The sequence below is a fragment of the Eptesicus fuscus genome, chromosome 9 (genome assembly GCF_027574615.1).
Source record: "Eptesicus fuscus isolate TK198812 chromosome 9, DD_ASM_mEF_20220401, whole genome shotgun sequence".
Classification (NCBI taxonomy): domain Eukaryota; kingdom Metazoa; phylum Chordata; class Mammalia; order Chiroptera; family Vespertilionidae; genus Eptesicus; species Eptesicus fuscus.
In genome coordinates, this window is record NC_072481.1 from 98,858,130 (window position 1) to 98,879,974 (window position 21,845).

The 21,845-nt window shown below is 41.1% G+C and overlaps 1 protein-coding gene across 3 annotated transcripts in view; it reads left to right on the plus strand.

Annotated features, from left to right (window-relative positions):
• Positions 1–21,407, plus strand: part of SEPTIN10 (septin 10) — a 63,907-nt gene extending 42,500 nt beyond the window's left edge. For 2 of the 3 annotated variants that reach the window (XM_054721591.1, XM_054721592.1), the window contains 6 exons: positions 987–1,083; positions 2,574–2,742; positions 14,688–14,820; positions 19,503–19,684; positions 20,165–20,320; positions 21,331–21,407. In XM_054721591.1, coding sequence (XP_054577566.1) covers positions 987–1,083; positions 2,574–2,742; positions 14,688–14,820; positions 19,503–19,684; positions 20,165–20,285 — 702 coding nt within the window. In that variant the 3' untranslated portion in view covers positions 20,286–20,320; positions 21,331–21,407. The remainder of the gene's footprint in view (positions 1–986; positions 1,084–2,573; positions 2,743–14,687; positions 14,821–19,502; positions 19,685–20,164; positions 20,321–21,330) is intronic. The other variant, XM_008154105.3, reaches the window with a different exon arrangement.
• The last annotated feature ends 438 nt before the right edge of the window (positions 21,408–21,845 follow it).

Here is a 21,845-nt window from a genome sequence, read left to right on the forward strand (position 1 = left end):
AAGGGTTGTTAAGAGGATACAACTTTTATGCACTGCCAACATCTTGACATTCAATAACTGTTCATTCCATTTCTCTTTTTTCCCTTTTCTGACTTTTCATACTCGCATTTATTTTACGATACTTAAAACTAAATATATAAAAAACCTGATTAATTTAAATGACATATAAATGTAAGTGATCTTAATCCTTATGTGTCATATTGTCTCTACCTCTAATTTTATTTCTATGTCCATCTGGAATAACTTTTCAGAAAGACACAATTAAGAGACTAATAATGTCAATGATTAAATATTTAACATAATACTTAATATTTTTTACATCTGTCTTTTCCCCTATATTAATCCTTAACTTTAGACAGACCAGTCTGCTCATTGACTCTAAATCTACCTTTTGTATGTTTGCTCAACATTTTATCCTTACCGCCCTGGCCAGTGTGGCTCAGTTGATTGGGCATCATCCCGTGCACCAGGAGGTTGCCAGTTTAATTCCTGGTCAAGGGCACATGCCCGGATTGCAGGCTCAATCCCCAGTAGGGAGGCTTGCAGGAGGCAGCTGATAGATGTTGCACTCTCACATGGATGTTTGTTTTTTTCTGTCTCTCACCCTTTTCCTTCCTTTCTCTCTAAAGAGCAGTACACTATTCTTCAAATAAGTTTGTTTTTCTCCTTACTTAAGCTAGTTTTCCAGATTCATCTTTAGTTTGGATTGTATCTTCTTGCTCATAGTAATCTCTCATTTCTCTAAATTTCAGAAACATTTTCTGTATTTAGCATTAATTTGGGATGTAAATACTATTTTATATTAATAGTATATATCTGTGCGCACACTAAATATATATATGGTCAAGTTTTAAAATCTGAAGCATGGTAGATTATTTGATTTTAATAAATTTGCTATCTAATTAATTTTGTGTTATTTTTATAAAACTGTTTCAGTATTTATCACACTGGTATGAGATGTAATTGATAATGTGGCTTCTTTCCAGGGACATTTGCCATTTGCTGTTGTAGGAAGTATGGATGAGGTAAAAGTTGGAAATAAGCTGGTCAAAGCTCGCCAGTACCCTTGGGGTGTTGTACAAGGTAAATGAGATAAACAATGACTAGAAATATTTATGTTACCCAATAGTCTCAAAGTTGTATTTAATGCATTCTTTAAAGTGATGTTTATTTATTTTTTAACATTTTTATTGATTTCAGAGAGGAAGGGAGAGGGAAAGATAGATAGAAACATCAGTGATGAGAGAGAATCATTTATTAGCTGCCTCCTGCATGCGCCACACTGGGGATCGAGCCCACAGCCTGGGCATGTGCCCTAACCAGTAATCAAACTGTGACTTTCTGGTTTATAGATCAACACTTAAGCACTGAGCCAAGTGGGTTGGATAAAGTGATGCTTAGTTTTTGTTATGACTCATTGTTAGCCAGGTCTGTAGAGGCCAGGCAGAGCATCCCCATTGCCTGCTCAGTTGCACCAAGACATGCAGAAGGTGGGACACACTGGTCAGGCACTTTGAACAAAAATTTGAGTGTAAATAACAGTGTGTAAACATGATACATAAACTAATTACCAGATAATTCTAGGGTATAATAAGCTATCTTACAAATTTACATATTTTTTACTACAAAGTATTGCCAACTATTTTCAAAATAAACCAGTCAGCCAACTAAAAAAATGTTAGGATTTATTTAGCATTATAATGAGTAAGTAATTAGAACTATTTGATTCATTTACTTGTAATGGTAATTGCTAGTACTGATTTCCCAATGCTTTTTATTAAACTGACAAATTTTATAATGAATTTAAATACTGAAAATTAAACATTTTTAATGTATAAAATACTAAAAAAACAGTTGTACTTAAACAGTAACATACTTATTTGTGGTTTTTCTGGTCACTATAAACATAGGGGGAACATTTAAGTTTATTAACTGTCTAACACAAGATTGTAAATGTGGCATTTGTATCAAAAGAATTTGATAGTATGCACAGATGGGATTCTTGAATATGCAGACTTTACTACTTTGAAGTGAAATAATGTTACTTCTTTTTTAAAATATATTTTTATTTATTTCAGAGAGGAAGGGAGAGGGAGAGAGAGATAGAAACATCAATGATGAAGAAAGAATCATTGATTGGCTGCCTCATGCATGCCCCTTACTGAGGATCGAGCCTACAACCGGGGCATGTGCCCTTGACCAGAATCGAACCCAGGACCCTTCAGGACACAGGCTGACACTCTATCCACTGAGCCAAACCAGCTAGGGCTGATGTTACATTATTTTTTAAGCACTATGTGAAGTATCCTGAAGATGTTTTGTAAACTGTTAGCACTATATTAGTGAAATAACTGGAGCACGTGATAACACAATATAGGACATTTCTTTCCTATTTTCTGTGTATCCATTGGCTACTAAATTTAAAGCAAATCTCTGGCCATCAGATTAATGTTAGACTTATCATTTCCCTGTTTGTTATTTCAGATATTTTCATTTAATCATTCATTCAACAAACACTAATTGTGTGTCAGTAATTAAAAACTGGTGTTGCTGTTTCTCGTTTTTCTGGCTAGTGGAAAATGAAAACCACTGTGACTTTGTAAAGCTTCGGGAAATGCTCATTTGTACAAACATGGAGGATCTGCGAGAACAGACCCATACAAGGCACTATGAACTGTACAGGCGTTGCAAACTGGAGGAAATGGGCTTTACTGATGTGGGCCCAGAGAATAAGCCTCTCAGGTAAGCGGGGATTATACTTTTTTATTTATCCAGAAGGATGGAAAAAGTCTTTTTCAGAAATCTCCCAATATGAAGTAGAACCATTTGATAGTGATTAATTATTGTGCTTTTAGGTCACTTAAAGCCTTCTTGTTTTTAAGGGTTTCTAAGTTCTCACATAAAAGGAAGAACATATGGCAAAAGCTTACTATTTCAGTATGTGCTGTAATGAATAACTAAAGAAAAACTCCTTTAATTTGGTTTTGATTTTTATTTATCTGAAAAAAAGAAAGCATATTTATTATTCTAAAGGAAAGTTGAAATGGGAATCATATTAAATAAATTTAAAAATGTTGGTTTTTATCCTGATGAATGTTTTAGAATGACTTAAATTTAGGGAAATATAAAGAAAGAATAAAAGTACTTATAGGGAGTCAGAAATTAGACTGTATCTTAAATATTGCAATAATTACAAGAATTTTAGAACCTGATGACCTTCTTATGATGAACATTAAATGTAATTTTTTATGCTGCTGCTGCATTCCATTTTTTTAAAGATATGTAAACTCTAATCGTTAATACACTAAGTCAGATTTGACAAGAGTATTCCAGGAGGAAAGCATGAGATCTTTAAAGTATTTTAAACTCTGTTATAAAACTTAGGACTTCTTCTCCTTTTGATTATTTGTATTTCAGTCATTTTTCTGGCTATTAGTAGTTGCACCATAGTAAACAAAAGGAAGGAAGAGGAGAAATTAAATTGATGCTGCTATTGCAAATGACTTTTGGGAAGATTTAATAAATGACATTAAATTTTTAAATTTTTTTCAATCTATGGATTTAATTAGTGTTTTAGTTCTTAGGAGCATTTTATGTACTTAATACCTCCTCACCTATTCAGGAATGCTATACTTCCAGTTCTGAGCCAGTTCTGGTAAAATGATTATGTTCTCTATTGAAGATAAGTCACCTAGAGTTGATTCCTCTAATGTTTCCCAAAGAAGTATTCATCTTTCATTCTTTCAAGTCTCAAGGTCAATTCAGAGGTCTCTGTGTGCAATAGTGAGACATGGATCCTGAGTGAGAGCAAGTAGGACAGCCTTGAAGGACTCCGAGAATCGGGATTCAGGTTGCCTGGTGGATGGGTCATCGGTCACCTGTGGATGACTAAGGGATACAGATTCAGAATTTCTAGGGTTGGAGCCCAAGAATCTGCATTTAAAGTAATATTCTAAGTTCAGTCATTTAGCAGATACTTAACTGTTTGCTGTCTGCCCAGCATGGTGCTAGTCACTGGGCATGTAAGCACTGTGGGATTAAACCGAGACCCTACCCTTGTAGAGCTTCTGAGGTGGGAGTGGGAGGAAGATACTCTGGCCCTGTGTGGAAAAGAGAATGTGGGATGTGCTCAGAAGTGGAAGTGAGGAAACAAAATTAGGAGTGCACTGTAGTATTCCAGGCATGAGAAGTAGAGGCTTGGATTAGGGGAGTGGAGTAGAGGTTGTCAGAAGCATACTTAGGATATGTGATTTGAAGGTAAAGTTAATAGGACTCACTGATGGTTGGACATAGGACTTAAAGGAAGGAGAGGAATTGAGGATGACTCTAGTCACCAATTGTGACCTAAGAAACTGGATTCATGATGGTGATGTTTATTGATATGAACAAGATTGGGGAAGGGCTAGATTTTGGGTGTTGTGTGTGGTAATTGAGAGATTTGGGACATGTTAAATTTAAGTTGCTTATTAAATATTTAGGTGAAGAATTTGAGTAGGAACTTGGGAAGAAGATACTTTGGGATTCAACAGTAAATAATACTGTGTAAAATTATAAGTATTTATTTATTTATTTATTTATTTATTTAAATATATTTTATTGATTTTTCACAGAGAGGAAGGGAGAGGGATAGAGAGCCAGAAACATCGATGAGAGAGAGACATCGACCAGCTGCCTCCTGCACACCCCCCACCGGGGGACGTGCCCGCAACCAATGTACAGGCCCTTGACCAGAATTGAACCTGGGATCTTCCAGTCCGCAGACCGACGCTCTATCCACTGAGCCAAACTGGTTTCGGCTTATAAGTATTTTTAAAGTGTCTACTATTTACAAGGCTGTGGACTAAGTTCTGGAGATATACTGACGATGATCACATGGTCCTGACCATCTTGTAGTTTATGTTCTTATTGGGGTGGACAAAATCAACTAATTGCACAACAAATCCCAGTTGTGAAATGTGCACTAAACGACAGACAGTGTATATTGAGGGGAGGGTGTCCTGGTTTATTCAGAAATTTAGGGAAGACTTCCTTGAGGAAATTACTGTTTTGAACTATAATAACATGGGGGAAACAGAGCAAGACGTGTAAAGATCTGAAGGCAGAGAGCAAATGGCCTCCGGAAAGGCGACAGTGGGGATGGCATAAGATTGAGAGGACAGACAGGCAGGAGTAAGACCATGGAGGCTCTGGGGAGGATTTTGGTCTTTGTCCTAAGGGAAAGGCAAAGTCATTGAAGGAGTGATATCATGTTTGCATTTAAAAAATCACTGTTAGCTGTATTGTAAGGAAGGTATTAAAGGAGTGTACAATGATGCTTAGGAGAGACAAGTTAGGAGATGTGGCTGGGACTAAAGAAACAGCAATGAAATTAGAACTGGTTGCGTTTGAAAAATATCTAAAAGATGTAACTGAAAGAACTAAGTGATTGTTTAGCTCTCTACACTAATAAAAGAGAAAGATGCAAATTGACCGTACCTTCACGACATCCACCAGCCAATCAGGAGTGAGTATGCAAATTAACCCAACAAAGATGGTGGGTTAATTTGCATATGCAGGCGCCAAGCGGCCGGGGGCGGGATGCTTGTGTCATCACCATGGCGATGACACAGGCCTTCCGCACCACCCCAGCTGCTCTGGGCCTCTGGGAAGCATGGGAAGGCGGAAAGGCGGCTCCAGGCCAGAGTGAAGGTGGAAAGGCAGCTCCGGATGGAGCAAAGGCGGTGCCAGCAGCCAGGGGAAGGAAGGCCCATTCTTGCATGAATCTTCATGCATCGGGCCTCTAGTAATAAGATAAAAAGGTAGGGGATGCCAGAGGATGCTAGAGGAAGACTTCTAGTCTCCTGTATTTATGGTTTCATTGGCTAGTTAGATCTTTGTACCATTCATCATGCTAGGTGTCTCTGGAGGAAAACTAACTTTTTTGGAGGGGTGGAAGGACAGCAGTAACTAGTATGATGGAAATCATAAGCTGAGTTTTGTACCTGTTGGCTTTATTTCTTTTTTATTTTTCTATTTTTTTTTTATTTTTATTGATTTCAGAGAGGAAAGGAGAGGGAGAGAGAGATGGAAACATTGATAAGAGAGAATCATTAATTAGCTGCCTCCTGCACGTCCCCTACTGGGGATCGAGCCTGCAACCCGGGCATGTGCCCTTGATCGGAATCGAACCTGGGACCTTTCAGTCTGCAGGCCAACGCTCTATCCACTGAGCCAAACCGGCTAGGGCTATACCTGTTGACTTTAATTTTCCTCTGAAACATCCAAGTGACAATGTCTTATGGCACTTTGGATATTTATTTGGAGCTCAGAGGAGAGGGCTGGACCAAAGAAATTAGCTTAAGATGGTTAATTGAATATATGAGTATGGATGAGATTACTTGGAAAGAGAAGTACATCTGAAAAGAAAGGTGCCTTGGAAACAGCCTTGAGTTTCTCTAATATTTGTCAGCTGGAGAGGCAGAAGAGATTGAGAAGCCTTGGGTACAGGAAGGAGGGAAACTAGCAAGTGAAGAGGGTCTCAAGAAAAAGGAAGAGGTCAGCTATGTTGAAGTTGAGGATCAGATTTTTGCTGTGGAAGTACAGCAGTGCAGTACAATCTAGTTGCTTCCTTTCCAGTTCTTTGAAAACAATGGAGATCACTTCATCCAAAACAAAAAGAGCAATAGTTGGAAGACTACATAGGCCAAGACCTATAGATTCAAAGGGATTGTTTAGAACAGTGGTTCCCAACATGGGGCACACGCCCCACAGGGGGGCAATTTGAGTTTTAAGAGGGCAATTTGAGAATGTGTTATTAACAGTGAATTTTTTGCATTTCTTATGGTTCTAGGGGCCTCATATACAGTATGTAAATATATATTGTGACATCTTTATGCACTTCAGTTCTCTATTATATGTTTTGAAACTTTGCTATTTTTTCATATATCTTCATTTAAAAAAAATAATTTTTTGGTGATTTCTTCCTCAGTACTGCAACTGTCCTTTTGTTCTTTTATTTTTCTCTTTCATGGATGCCATGTTCTTTGGAAACTTGTTTAGACCAAGTTAATGACCTTTTAGGCTTCCTCCACGTGAATAGGAGTTCACTCTTTGAATAAGAATTATATGTCACGGGCTGAGGCGGGGAGGTCAGGATTTTAGAGAAGCTTAGGTGGGGCATGGCCAATAAAAGGTTGGGAACCACTGGTTTAGAACCAATAGGAACCAGTTTTATTCTAGTGCTGGGAGTGGAATGAATGAACTGAAACCATTTCCAGCCTTTTTATTCTCTGCTCAACAATCAATTCCACAGGGATGGGCTATGAAGTGCTCAGTAGGCCCAGTTTGACATGCACGCATGTTTTGGCTTAGGTTGGGATGAACCTGATTAACTGTCCTGCCAGACTATATCCCATGGGAGAGGTAGCACTCCAAAAGGGAATCAGAGTAATGATACCAAAAGGAGATAGGCAGCCCAGCTAGTGTGGCTTAGTGGTTGATCGTGGACCCATAAACCAGAGGTCACAGTTTAATTCCTCATCAGGGCACATGTTCACGTTGAGGGCTTGATCTCCAGTAAGGGGTATGCAGGAGACAGTTGATCAATGTTTCTCTCTCATCATTGATGTTTCTGTCTCTCCCTCTCTCTTCCTCTCTGAAATCAATAAAAACACTTTATTTAAAAAGGAGATAGGCAGGTGGTGGGCAGTCAGAGTCAATGACTGCTCAGACCATTTCTTGAGCATTTGTCAGTTTGCGATGTATCTGCTTATTAACCAGATGAAGAATGGAGAAATGGGAAAGGGGGTTTCTTCAAAGGCCAGGTTACACAGATTGGGTACAGAACAGTGAGTGTAGGTTGCTTGCAGAGGACAAGCAAGAAAACTAGATATCAGTGTAAGGGAGGTTCTGCCTTTTTCATGCCTGCTGTCCTTAAGACAGAAGGCATCGCTTATTGGATTTCTCGGGTCAGGGGCAGCAGAATGTCTCTTCTCACTTGTGAATTATTCTCACAAGCTAAATTATTTGATATAGCTTCCATAGTTCATTATAGCCTGGTGTCTCAGGAAGGTATTACTTTTGTACTTTGAAGAAGTTACATTCTATTTTCTGGGGAATCTTTCCCATTTAATTTGGGGTGTACATAACAATCATATATAATAAAAAACTAATATGCAAATTGTCCCCTCAATCGGGAGTTTGACGCTTGCTATGACTAACGTGCACTGACCACCGGGGACGGCATGGTACATGGCAGGAATCAGCAATGCGGCACTGGCAGCGGGTGGCAGTGGAGGCGCTGCCGGCCCCGATGGGCCCTGACAAGAGTGGGACCCGGCAGGATGGTAGAGCAGGTGAGCAGGCAGCACCAGGCTAAGGCAGGTGCAAGTGCAAGCCTGATCGCCCTGCAGATGGCGAACAGCGGTGGTGGCGGGTGGCGGGGCCACTGCCCGGTGCCCAGGTGCTGAGAGAGCCGGGCAGGGGGCCCGGCCCAGACCAATTGCCCCGCAGATGGTGACCAGCGGCTGGCAGGCCCTGATCGCCCTATCTGGGCCGGGCCCCTGGCTGGGATAGGAAACTGGGGATGAGTGGTGGCAACCAACCTTCCGCGGCGCCCGGGCAAGGGGCTGCAGCCTCCAGGACTTCGGGGGCTGATCTGGCTCCCTGTGGGTTTGCGCCATAGCCAGTCTGCGAGGCCAGCTGGGAGAGAGCGTGCTGCCCACCAGAGGCCCATGTTGCACCCCAGCCCGCGGCATCTGGCTGCGTTCACCACATCTCCACATGGGGACTCAGGCGCCATGACTCACACACAGGGGGCCGCACGGAGGTCTGGGGGCCCAGGTGATGCCCAGAACCCAGAGGTCAGCTGGGACCTGCCCTTCCACACCAGATGCTTGTGCTTCGATTGCCGGTCAAACCTGGGGATTACACGCATGCATGAATTTCATGCACCAGGCCTCTAGTAGTCACTATAATTTGGTTGGCATGTAAGTCTGTCCCTTAATATTACCTGTAATAATAAAAGCATAATATGCTAATTAGACTGGACAGCCAAACGACCATCCGGACGTCCTTCTGGATGAAACCGCCGTGGCAGGGGCCGAGGCAAAGGCAGTTAGGGGCAATCAAGCAGGCAGGCAAGTAGTTAGAGGCGATCAGGCAGGCAGAGTGGTTAGGGGCAATCAAGCAGGCAGCCAAGCCGTTAGGGGAAATCAGGCAGGCAGGCAGGTGAGCCATTAGGAGCCAGCTGTCCAAGATTGTGAGAGGGATGTCTGACGGCCGGTTTAGGCCCGGGGATCAGGTCTAAACAGGCAGTCAGACATCCCTCAAGGGGTCCCGGATTGTGAGAGGGTGCAGGCCAGGCTGAGGGACCCTGCCTCCTCCCCTCCGCCCCCGCCCGTGCACAAATTTCATGCACCAGGCCTCTAGTCCTATATAATAAGAGCCTAATATGCTAAGTGTCTGGTCATCAAGTGACCAGTCGACTGTTCAACAAATCAAAGCGTAATCTATACTAATAAAAGCCTAGGTGGCCCTCATGCCCTCACGTCATCACAAAATGGCTGCCCCATGTCATCACAAGATGGTGGCCACAAGATGGTCACCCCCATGTCATCACAAGATGGCCGGCAGGGGAGGGCAGTTGGGGGCGAACAGGCCAGCAGGGGAGGGCAGTTGGGAGTGACCAGGCCTACAGGGGAGGGCAGTTAGGGGCAACAGGGCTGTCAGGGGAGGGCAGTTAGGGGCAACCAGACCTATAGGGGAGGGCAGTTGGGGGCAACCAGGCTGGCAGGGGAGCAGTTAGGCATCAATCAGGCCGGCAGGGGAGCGGTTAGGGGGCGATCAGGCTGGTAGGCAGAAGCAGTTTGGGGCAATCAGGCAGGCAGGCAGGCAAGTGGTTAGGAGCCAGCAGTCCTGGATTATGAGAGGGATGTCTGACTGTCGATTTAGGCCCTAATCCGACAGTTGGACATCCCCAGAGGAGTCCCAGATTAGAGAGGGTGCAGGCTGGGCTGAGGGACACCCTCCCAGTTCAAGAATTTTGTGCACCTGGTGTCTAGTATGCTAATGATATGCTAAGTCCGCTCAACCACTTGCTATGATGTGCACTGGCCACCAGGGGGCAGACAGTCAACTGGTCAACCAGTCACTATGATGTGCAATTACTATGGAGGGGGCAGACACTCTGACCAGAAGGTTAGCTTGCTGCTGGGGTCCGGCCAATCGGGACTGAGCGAGATGGGCTGGACATGCCCTGGAGCCCTCCCGCAGTCCTTCCCAGGCCCTGATCTTGCACCAGTGGGGTCCCTCGGCCTGGGCTGTGCCCTCTTGCAGTCCAGGATCCCTCAGGGGATGTCAGAGAGCCGGTTTTGGCCCGATCCTGCAGGCCACCCCCTCAGGAGGGTGCCAGAAGCACGGCTGGCAAGCGCTATTGTGGCGGTGGCACAAGCCTCTACTGATTGGGACTGATTGGGCGTGAGCCTACAGCAGGCGCAGTGGGCCCAGAATGAGTGGGTGCAGCAGGTAGGAGCTGCAGGCAGTTTTGACCCGATCCCCACAGGACTCCCAGAAGGACCCCACCTGTGCACAAATTTGTGCACTGGGTCTCCAGTATGTATATATGAGTTTAAAAAATAGTTACATGAACCTTTTAGGATGGCCTTTCTTTCTGTTTACTAGCCCTCTTCATGGATACTCCTTTAGCTTGTTTTTCATTTACATTTATTGAGTCTTTCTGCCAGGTGATAGTTAGTGTCCTAATCTGTCTACACTGATTATCTGTTTATTATGAAGTTCAGGTAATTGGCATTATGTTCTTAGCATCTTAATTAACAGATCTTCAATTATTTAAGCTGTATGAAACATCCTATATAATAAAGAGTTGATATGCAAATTGACTGTCACTCCAACACACAAGATGGCCACCCCCATGTGGTCAAAGATGGCCGCCACAAGACAGCCAGCAGGGGAGGGCAGTTGTGGGCGATCAGGCCAGCAGGGGAAGGCAGTTGGGAGGGACCAGGCCTGAAGGGGAGGCATTTGGGAGCGACCAGGCCTTCAGGGGAGGGCAGTTGGGGGTGACCAGGCCTGCAGGGGAGGGCAGATGGGGGGGACCAGGCCTGCAGGGGAGGGCAGTTAGGGGTGACCAGGCCTGAAGGGGAGGGCAGTTGGGGGTGACCAGGCTGGCAAGGGAGGGAAGTTAGGGGTGACCAGGCCTGCAGGGGAGGGCAGTTGGGGGGGGACCCAGGCCTCCAGGGGAGGGTAGTTGGGAGGGACAAAGCCTGCAGGGGAGGGCATTTAGGGGCAACCAGGCCTGCAGGGGAGGGCAGTTGGGGGTCCCTTGGCCTGGGCTGTGCCCTCTTGCAGTCCAGGATCCCTCAGGGGATGTCAGAGAGCCGGTTTTGGCCCAATCCTGCAGGGGAGGGCAGTAAGGGCAATCAGGCTGGCAGAGGAGCAGTTAGGCGTCGATCAGGCTGGCAAGGGAATGGTTAGGGGGTGATCAGGCTGACATGCAGAAGCAGTTAGGGCAGGCAGGCAGGTGAGTGGTTGGCAGCCAGCAGTCCTGGATTGTGAGAGGGATCCCAGATTGGAGAGGGTACAGGTTGGGCTGAGGGACACCCTCCTTCCGCCCCCCCCCCCCGCCGTGCACGAATTTCATGCACCAGGCCTCTAGTGCTTTCATAAACCTACTTAAATCCCCAAGTTATTTTAGACGGACATAACCAGTCTTGCTCCTACGGTCAATCACCTTTAACATATGCATACAAATCACTGTCCTTGAAGTGTGGGAGACCTAAAGTTTGAGTGGAAGGTTTGGTAGTATTTTTGACTTGCTCAAGTGTTTGACATAATCTCTTGTGTAATACAATTTTGTGTCTTTGAAAGTGTCCGTAAGTAAATAGTGAACTTGTAAGTATTTTAGTCGACAGTAGAAATGGAAAAAGCCCATCAGGTTTATGAAGACCAGGACCGACATGGAGCACAAAGTGCAGGGACGGCTATGGTTTTCTTGGTGAACATGAGCATCTGAGAATTTTCCTCCTGTTTGGTTTTCAACTTTGCTTTAAATCAATGATATTTGCAACTATAGTAATGTGTTACATTAAACATTCATGACTGCAAGCTACTACTAGAAAAAAGTAGTATAGCAAGAAACTAGTTTTCATTTTTGTTTGATAGTAAACAATGGTTGCATTAGTTTTATAACACTAACTTTATAAACCATTTCCTTTCAGCTCTAAGGTGTTCTTTACCGCCTTTTGAAAGACTTCTGTACTTGCAGTTAGCTTTGTAATGTACATTGTCCATGTGGGAAAGCGCTGTGGTGAGGTGAAATGTAGAGCACCCATCTCTGTTACCTTTTGCTGAGACTTCATCGTAGTCAGTCATGGCAGTTAGGATGGCTTTCGAGCAGGTTGGCTCTGGCTCGTATCCCAACTATGTTACTTTGAGCAGATTACTGTACCTCTCTGAACTTTAGTTTTCTTACCAGTAAAGCAGAGTATTAATGCTTGTTCTTCCCGGTTGCCCTTAGTTGCCACGGAATTACTGAAAGAAACCCAGGAAAGTACCTTGCTGCTAACAGCTATTCAGCAGATGTTAGGTCTTTTTGCTGGGTAGATTTCTTTTCCTCCTAAGCAACTCACGTACTTATATAAGTAGATTAAGAAGAATTTTTTAAAACTTACATTTGATATGAAGTCAAGACATTATTTAAACCAAGTTTGTCATTAAAGGCTATCAGCCCAGTGTAGGACCAGCAAAATGTGCTGAGGTTTCTGAAAGTGGTGAAAGTAACCTGATAGATTTAGAGGCTTCTTTAAAATACGTCCAGAACAAACACAGAAAAACAAGAAACCTGTTAAAAACTAAAATGCCTCTTTGAATTTGAAGCACTTATATGGTTATCTAGAGCATTTTATACATTTGTAAGCTTTACTCTGTAATTTTTATTGGGGTAAAATTGGTTAATAAAATGATGTAGGTTTCAGGTGTACAGTTCTATAATACATCATCTGTACATTGTATTGTGTGTTTTTTACCCAAAGTCAGGGCTCTTTCCGTCACCATTTATCCTCCCTCCCTTTACCCTCTCCCACCTCCCCACATTCCCCTTTCCCTTGGCAATCACCATGGTGTCGTCTGTGTTTGTTGTTGTTTTTGCTTAATCCCTTCACTTTTTTCACCCAGCCCCTTCTCCCCCTCCCATCTGACAGCTGTCAGTCTCTTCTCTGTATCTATGACTCTATTTCTATTTGGTTTGTTAGTTTATTTTGTTCTTTGGATTCCACATATGAGTGAAATCACATGGTACTTGTCTTTCTCTGACTGGCTTATTTCACTGAGCATGGTGCTCTCCAGGTCCATCCATGCTCTCAGACAGGGTTCAAGATCTGGTCCTCCTTGGAATGCCTGTTATGCATACCGCACATTCACTGGCAGCCGTGGCAACTACTATGCAACGTTTCTTTATTTTTCCTTAAACTTATAGAATTCTATACTTAAAATATTTACTTATCCAGTTATAGTATTTTAGTATATGTGCTGCCGAAGCGAGTACAAGTTATAGTATTTTAAATTGGTAACATTTCTTTTTTTTTTTTTTTCTTTAACCATAAGGGTGTTTATGGAAAAAAAAAAAGAGCGTCCTCCGGATGTGCAATGGTTTTCTCTCCCTCGCTTTCTAAAATCCATTTGTAAAAGTTAAAAACAAAAAAACCCCCAAGAAATCAGTTGTATAGTGTTATACTGCATAGGGAGGCAGGTGGCTGTAAATGCCAGGGAAGAGGTGTGAACACAGTGCCATGCGAGTGCTTGGAAGGGGCAGCTAGTTCCAGGGAAGACCAGAGAAGACTTGAGAGTGGAAGTTGCATTTGAATTTGGCCTTAAGGAAGAGCTGGGTAGAGGAGGGGGCAATAGCATCGGAAGCAGAGGAGGTGCGGCAGACTAAAGCATGAAGCGTGTGGCATGCTTTAGGAGCTGAATAGGCCGGTATGGCTGGGACCTAAGGGGGTTTGGGTTTGTTTGGAAGAAATGAATCTGGAAAGGTGGAATTAGGTCACATTGTGAAGTTCCTTAAGTGCTCTCCGAAGGAGGTGGGACTTTATTCTGTAGATAACTCTAATGCAGAGAAAAATGTAGTGAGCTCTGTGGTTTTGATGAAAAAAATCTTAGGAGGGGCAAGAAGAACAAAGTTCAAGAAAGGAGAACTAAAAGCTCAGAGATCAATTAGGATATTATTGCAGTAGTGAAGACAGAAAATCACAGAGATCAAGTTGGCCTGTAACAGGATAGCTGTAGAAATCAAAAGAAGACTGTGTTTAAATGATGTTCCAGGGTCACAGGCCTTGGTGATCAGATATGGAGATAAGAACAAGGGAAGAGTCAGAGATGACGTCAGGACTTGGAGGTTTCCACACATAGTAATGCCAATTAACAAAGATTGAAAGGGATTCCTTTGAGGTAAAATTCGAGTACTTATTGTGAAGGATTTGATAAAGCAGTTTTCAAACTCTAGTGCTCTCTGTTAGCTGTAGCACTGTGGCTTTGTATGTTTCCTGCTACGGGAAATCTCATGTTTTGGGTTACTGTATGTGGGAGGATATTGGCACATGTTATAGTTATGAGACTTCTCCTGAGATATTTGAATTTTTGCAAGTTTGTTAACACCACATTTTTAACATGAGAGTACTATAAAAACTTTTTAGTCTTCAAGAGACCTATGAAGCCAAAAGACACGAATTTTATGGGGAACGTCAGAGGAAGGAAGAAGAAATGAAGCAGATGTTTGTACAGCGGGTGAAGGAGAAAGAAGCCATACTAAAAGAAGCTGAAAGAGAGGCAAGTACACTAGTTTGTTGGGATTTGCATTTTTTTAGGTGTCCTATTAATTTGGGGGATTTATCTCAAGAATTTAGTTGAAATGCATTTGGAGACTTGTTATTCTTTAAAAACTAGCTATTTTAACACCTAGTCTTTTAAAAAATCATAGTCTGAAATCAAATAATTTTGGCCATTATGAGAAAATGGTCATCCTTTAGAAGTGGCTTACCAAGGACTTGTAATGCACCAGTTTACTAAGAAGTGTTTTAAGTGTCTTAACCAGGAGCCAGAAATGGTGTCGCTCTGGCGTGCTAAAACCTTTTTTGAGAGTTTAGATGACCTTTGGTCTAAATGACCTTTGGCACAGCTAAACTTCAGTGGTGAATTCCTTTAGTTTTGTTTGCTTCTCATTCTTCAAGCAACAATTTGAATTTTATTTGTTAAGCTATTTACTATAGATCTGTAGACCTAATTGCAATGGCTACTTTTAAGTAAATGGCCGAATTTTCAAATGAGGCTCAAAAAGGGTGAGCTGCAAAAAGAAATTTCTAGGAGAAGACAGAAATGTTAATACAAGTGAACTTGATAACACAAGAGTCCCTGAAGAGTTATTTGTAATTAATTTTACAAATTTATTATGTCAAGTACACTTACAGTACTTGGTATTTAAATAGTAAATGGTTTTGTAAAATAGTAATCTAATATATCCTACTTATAATTTGAATTTTGGACTTTTCTTTTGAAAAGTTCAGATAATAGAAAAGTGAATACAGAGTACACCCGTGTCCCTCCCACACCTAGATTTAGCAGGAAACATTTTGCCATTTTTATTTTACATGTGTGTATGTGCACATGTGTGTGTGTGCAGGTATACGTGTGTATGTACACACATGTGTATTTTCCCCCTGTCATCTGAACGCTGGTTGAGACATCATGGCACTTTATCTCTAGGCACACCAGCGTGCATCTATGAAGCTTGGGTGTATTTTTCTTCATAACCGTAGTACCAATTTACACCTAAGTATATTAATAGGAATGCCATAATCTTGACTAATCTCTAATCCATATTCAAATTTCCCCAGTTGTCTCAAGATTGTCTATTATTATTTCTTTTTGTTTGGTGATTTTTGCTTTTGTTTTTGAACCAGAATTAAATCACAGGTCTCATTGCATTTTTTCTCTTTTAAACTAATCTCTACTTTTTAGCTATTTTAAAATACAAATATTGAGGAGGAAGGAGTTGTAATGAATAGGAAATAAGGATGCTGGTTTTTCTTTTAATTAGTGGATTCATCTTTAAGATGGTAGTAGAGTAAAATTCTTTCAAGAATTTCTCATATATCATGATTCCTAGTTTCTCCAATGAGGAGAGAAGTTGTGAAAGTGGTTTATAGATAAGTTTTAATTTTTAAAATCCCACATAAGAATATTTTGCTTAAATATTTATTATCTAAAAGGATATTAAAAATTCAGGTGACCAAATGATTGAGAGAAAAAGAGGAATTCTGTTTGTTAGTAGGTACTTTGTAGAGTTTTATTTTTATGATTCAAGTGCTTAAGAGTATATATTAAACAAACAAAGTTAATTTGAAACTAAGGCACCATGGAGTTGTCACAGGAGCTCTAAACTTTTAGTTACATGGTTTTAGAGACAGATTACTGGCCTGCTTCCTTAGTATCACAAGTTGCCTCATGACCACTTTTCATGCTGTTAAGCCATTGTTGTTGATACTTGATAGCGTTACGGTCAGTCTGCTGAAGAAGAGCGTCTAGTCAATCATCATCACTCCTTGAGACTAGAATCATCTACTTCAGGGCTGAGGAAGACAGAATACGTTATTGCCTTAATTACGATGGTTTTAGAGGGAGAGGAGGCTTATTAATAATTACACTGGGGCAATAAGTAGGTGTAAACCAAGTCTCTTCAGGGTAAACTGGGATATTTGATCCCAATACTTGGCTGCCAACATTTTAGTTATGTCAATAAGATACTGGCAGTCAATAATAAAAAGATAATTTTGGTAACCCAAAACATTACTTAACTCCATATTAGGAGACCTTGTTATTTAAAATATCCTTGCTAATGTTGTTATAAAACAAATACCTCTTAATTTATCTTTTGTCTAAAACTGGATTTTATTATATAGTTAATTGAAAATGTTGTGAACATGAAATAGACAACTAGAGTAGGGAGATGCACAGAACAAATGTTATCTCAAGATACTATCTGAATGTTATCTTTCTTACATCTTTCTTACATCATTCTGAATGTACTAATGAGGCATGTTATGTATTATACGCAGATTTCACATTCCTTTTCCCCCACTACAAGAAAAAGTACAGTTTTTATTTATCCCTCAAAGCACATAACCATTGTTACATCATTACTACTTCCCCATTTTATATATAATTCTACTCTGTTGTTAATATTTCATTTAATTTAGGCCTTATTTCCAAAAGTCTTCTATATGATTTCCAGTAAAAATATAGCTGCATTATAATCCTGAACATGAGAGTATAGGAAGAAGACTTACAATACAGGGCAGGAAAGGGGTTCACCATAGGTGCAGCCACGAGCTGAGGCCCACGGTGACTTCTCAGTGAGCACAGGCAGCTCGGCTTCCAGGCAGTCATGGCAAAAAGGCCACTGGGAGGCACAAAACTCACGTAAGGATAATCTAGTTCAGTCAGAGAGGAATGCTGTCTTTCGCATTTGTTTCTAAAAATTTATAAGTTTAAAAGGATCATTGAACATCAGAATGTATGTCATTCTTAGAAATAATGTTGACAAAAGATATAGCGATGTGCCATATTGGTGGTAGTCTTAAGAGCATTGGTTAGTAGTTATCAGGAGCACAAAAAGTGTACTGGTTTTTAACTTTTTTGATTAGTATTTGAAAGTACGTTTGAGTAAATGCCTGCTGCAGTGACTAATGGAACTGTGAGTGAGTGCTTCATGTACATGGAATAGATTGTTGCTATCAAAGCTGTGAATGCCACATAATATGAATAATGGTCCCATTCACACCTTTCCCACTCCCCCTTTTAAAACATTTTTCTTGTTACAGTTTTCCTGGAATTTTTATCAACCTCATGAATGAAATATGAAGCCCTCTGTATATAAAACTTTTAAGATATTTATGTAGGTTTATAAAGAACCCATTTAAGTAATCAGAGTTCTCTGTCTCTGTTCACATAATACAAATCTGCCCCTCTGGCCTCAGTTTCTGTTTCAGCCTCCATGCCGTTCCTCTCCCATATTTACAGGGGACGCACATGTGCTCAGAGAGCTGTAGACTTTATACCACTGACGGGAGTGACAGCTGGATGAGTTCCGCCCTGTAAACACATGTGCACTCACACACACCTTTTTATAGAAGCAGGAACCATTTAATAAGCTAGCAAGCAGCAAGCACTGTGCTTCTCTGAAATGGCCCCCTCAGAAAGGATCTGAGGTCAGCAGGTCACTCTCCTATTTCAGCTTCTCCCGCCTCCGTCTCAGGCCTCCGCCGGGTTTCCTGGCTCAGGACACACTGCTCCATGTTTGGGACATTTACTGTTTATTAGGGTGGGGTTAGCTCTCTCTAGTTTCTACCCTCAGCCTCTGGTTGCTAGTAGAGTATTTCTGTTTCCTCAGGGATTATATGCCATCTTTCTGGAAGCCAAGTTCTGCTTTTCATTGAATGCTAGGTTGCTACCTAAAACTAAAAAGACTAATTTAACATTTGTTTAACCAGGTTAGAAGATTAGAAAAGAAAAGGTATCTTTTTTTATCGAGATTTAGAATGCTGTGCTTGTATACACAGCACACAGCGGATTCATGTGGAGTCCACTGAAGTGCCCAGATTTGTTTTCAGATTAACACCAACTAACCAGGGAAACCTCATGTTATAATATTATAAACGTTTGTAAAACTCGTTTTCATGGCTGCATTGAGTTATTCAACATAAATTTATGGTTTTACTTTATTTCTATTAGACACAGGCTATGTTTTTCCATTATGGGATACATTCTACAGTGAGTATTATTTCTCTGAATTTAGAGTTTCTTGATTTAGTTGTTTTAAATTTCAAGAAGGTCAATGACTGTGGAAAAATAGAATCAATTTTTAAGGTTCTTGATTTTAATTGGCAATTGACACTTAACTTTCCAAACAGATTTTTCAGTATAACTTTTAACAACTGTCTCACTACAAATGATAACTTTATTTTAAAAATAAGGGTTTCTTTTTCCTTTTTTATAACTTGCTTCTGTAATTTGTGTTCCTTACTTTTATTAAGCATGGATTTTAGAAAATTAATTGAAGAGGCTTTGTGGAAAAACTAGAGCAAGAAAATAAAAACTTCAAGAAAAGGTCGTGTTTTAAAAACAGGTTTGTTCCTCAGGCTATGGTTTTTCATTATACTTTGTTCATGCATTTTTTTGCATGGGAACTTATTTAAAGTTAAAGTTGCTAAGGCAAATTCATAGTTAAATTTTTTCTGAAGAACGAACTTGAGCCACTGGGCAGCTTGTGCAGGTGCTGTGTCCGTTAGCATGAGTTAGCAGTGTGCTCTGGGCAGGAGGACAGCCCTGCGCAGCTGCTGGCTTGTGCATATGTCGTGTCCGTTAGCGTGAATTAGCATGTGCTCAAAGCGGGACACCCCGGCCCGGCTGCAGCCATTCTGTGTCACTGCTGAGAGCTACACCTTGTTTCCCAGCTGCAAGCCAAATTCGAGCACCTCAAAAGAGTTCACCAAGAAGAGAGAATGAAGCTGGAGGAGAAGAGAAGACTTTTGGAAGAAGAAATAATCTCTTTCTCGAAGAAGAAAGCTACCTCCGAGATATACCAGAACCAGACCTTTATGGGCAGCAACCTGAAGAAGGACAAGGACCGTAAGAAGTAAGCCATCTCCAACCACCACCTCGGGTAGCCTCGCCCTTCCCTCTCCCTCTCTTTGCCCTCTTTGATCTTTATTGTGCTTCTGTCTGTTTCCTTTTCCTTGTCTGCCTCCTGTGGTCAGCTTCTTGTTCACTCCTGCTTCCCTAGCATCTACAACAGCACCTCGCACATATTAGGTGCTCATTAAATATTTGGCAAAATGAAAGAATGAATGAAATAAAAACATATCACAATGTAAAATCATCAATTACCTGGGGGGAAAGTCGGCTGCTCTTATTTTATAGCCAAGCCTGCGGCTCTAATACACTGCTGACCTTCCATTAGTTACATTGAATTTCTCACCTAATTGGAAGCTGTATGCTTTCTTGTGGAGTCATAGGTGTAAAATAATATTTGATTTAAAAATACTAATTCTTAGGTTCACTTTATTTTAATAAATTCTACTGATAATGATTTTGTGAGAATTTTTATTTTAATAAGGGAACCAGGCTATCGATGTGAACTCCTGTGCTTTGATGTCAGAGCTTATGAAACCAATGGTGGACGCAATGATGCAGAGGAAGGTAGAGAGGGTCCCAGTACAATGGGGCGGCATGAGTAGCATTTGGATGATATTCTCAAGGCTTATAGGTTGGGGTATGTGTTACAATCGAAATTACCAAAGTTTTAGAAAATAAGGTTTTATTCCTCTTTTGTACTTGGTGTGCTTCGTTTTATTTCTCCCACTTAATATGTCCTTGTCAGTTTGCCTGTTTGTCCTATTGCAAATTCTCCATTGTGGTCTTTGCCTCGGTTTCTCCAACTGTCTCTGCTCTAGCAGCATCTGTCCTCCTCATGTCCTCACAGAGCAATCCTTCCATTGTTGATTTCAAAACCAGGTCTGATTTCAAACCGAGCATTTTCAGATCATTGTAACTCCACTTGAGAATAGTTAGGAAAACGATGCTAATCCATGGTAGCTTTCTATTTTTGAACAGTGGAGAAGTAAATCCACAGGATTTTGGTGTATTTAATTGACCCGTGGATTTTATAGCTTTGGGGCGGGGGGGAAAGAAGAATTCTCATGTATGAACTTTTAACATAGGCTCCATGAGGGCATGGATCTATTTGTTCATGGATGTATCCATCCCCAGAGCCCAGCACAGTGCCTGGTCCATAGAAAACATAATATGATGAATAATAGCTATGTTATTCAAGCATTGAATTTTAAAAGATAAACTATAAATGTAATTTATTGCTTTTTATTACAAAGCTATGGGACCTTTTACTTTATCTTTTTATCTTAATCCAGTGTTACTAAAATGGGATTCCCCCGTATTTATTTCATATATGAAAGACAGTTTCACTTACCTGTGGAAATCACCACCCTGCTCCACTTGAGAATCTTTGGTATGAGCTGTTGATGACAAAATCAGGTCCAAGCTCATCGTTTCAGAATTCATCCTCAAGAAAATAGAGTTTGGTGGGGTTTGTTTCCTTTCTTTCCAAAGTTCCATAACTAGACATCCTATAGACATTATTAGATGTATATTTGCTCTTTCTGAAAAAGCTTTGTAAAATTAATGATTCTAATAATTTTTTATTTCTTATTTGATTTTATATTGTACCAATCAAAAGATTCTCTCTCTCTCTCTCTCTCTTTTCAGCTCCAATTTTATGTAAAACAAAGGTTCAAGATCACAGAAGGTCATCACAAGCAAAAGTTATTAAAAAGTTAGAAATATGCTGTGATTTTCTTGCTCATTTTATTTGCTGTATCAGTTACTTTATATCTGGCAAATGGCCACAGTTACTGTCTTTTATGGAAAAATACTTTCAAGTATAAGGCCAATACATGAGCCAGAGTGGGTGATCGAACTTATGTGTCCACTGCTGTTAGAAGTTTTAAGCTGCTGGTTTGTGATGGATCGAGATCATTGCCTCTACTGCCGACTTACTGTCACTGCAGAGCGCCACCACAGGGCCGTGCCACCGCCTTTGACAGCAGAGCTCGCTCACATCAGGCGGTCTGATTGCATTTACGTTCTAAGATGAACCTTTTGTTTTGTTCACACTAAAGGTAAAATTTTGAGAATATGTATTTTAAAATGTATTATGTACCTAAAACTAACTTCTCAATAGTTTTATAGAACTTTTTAATTTTGGATATAATTATCCAGTT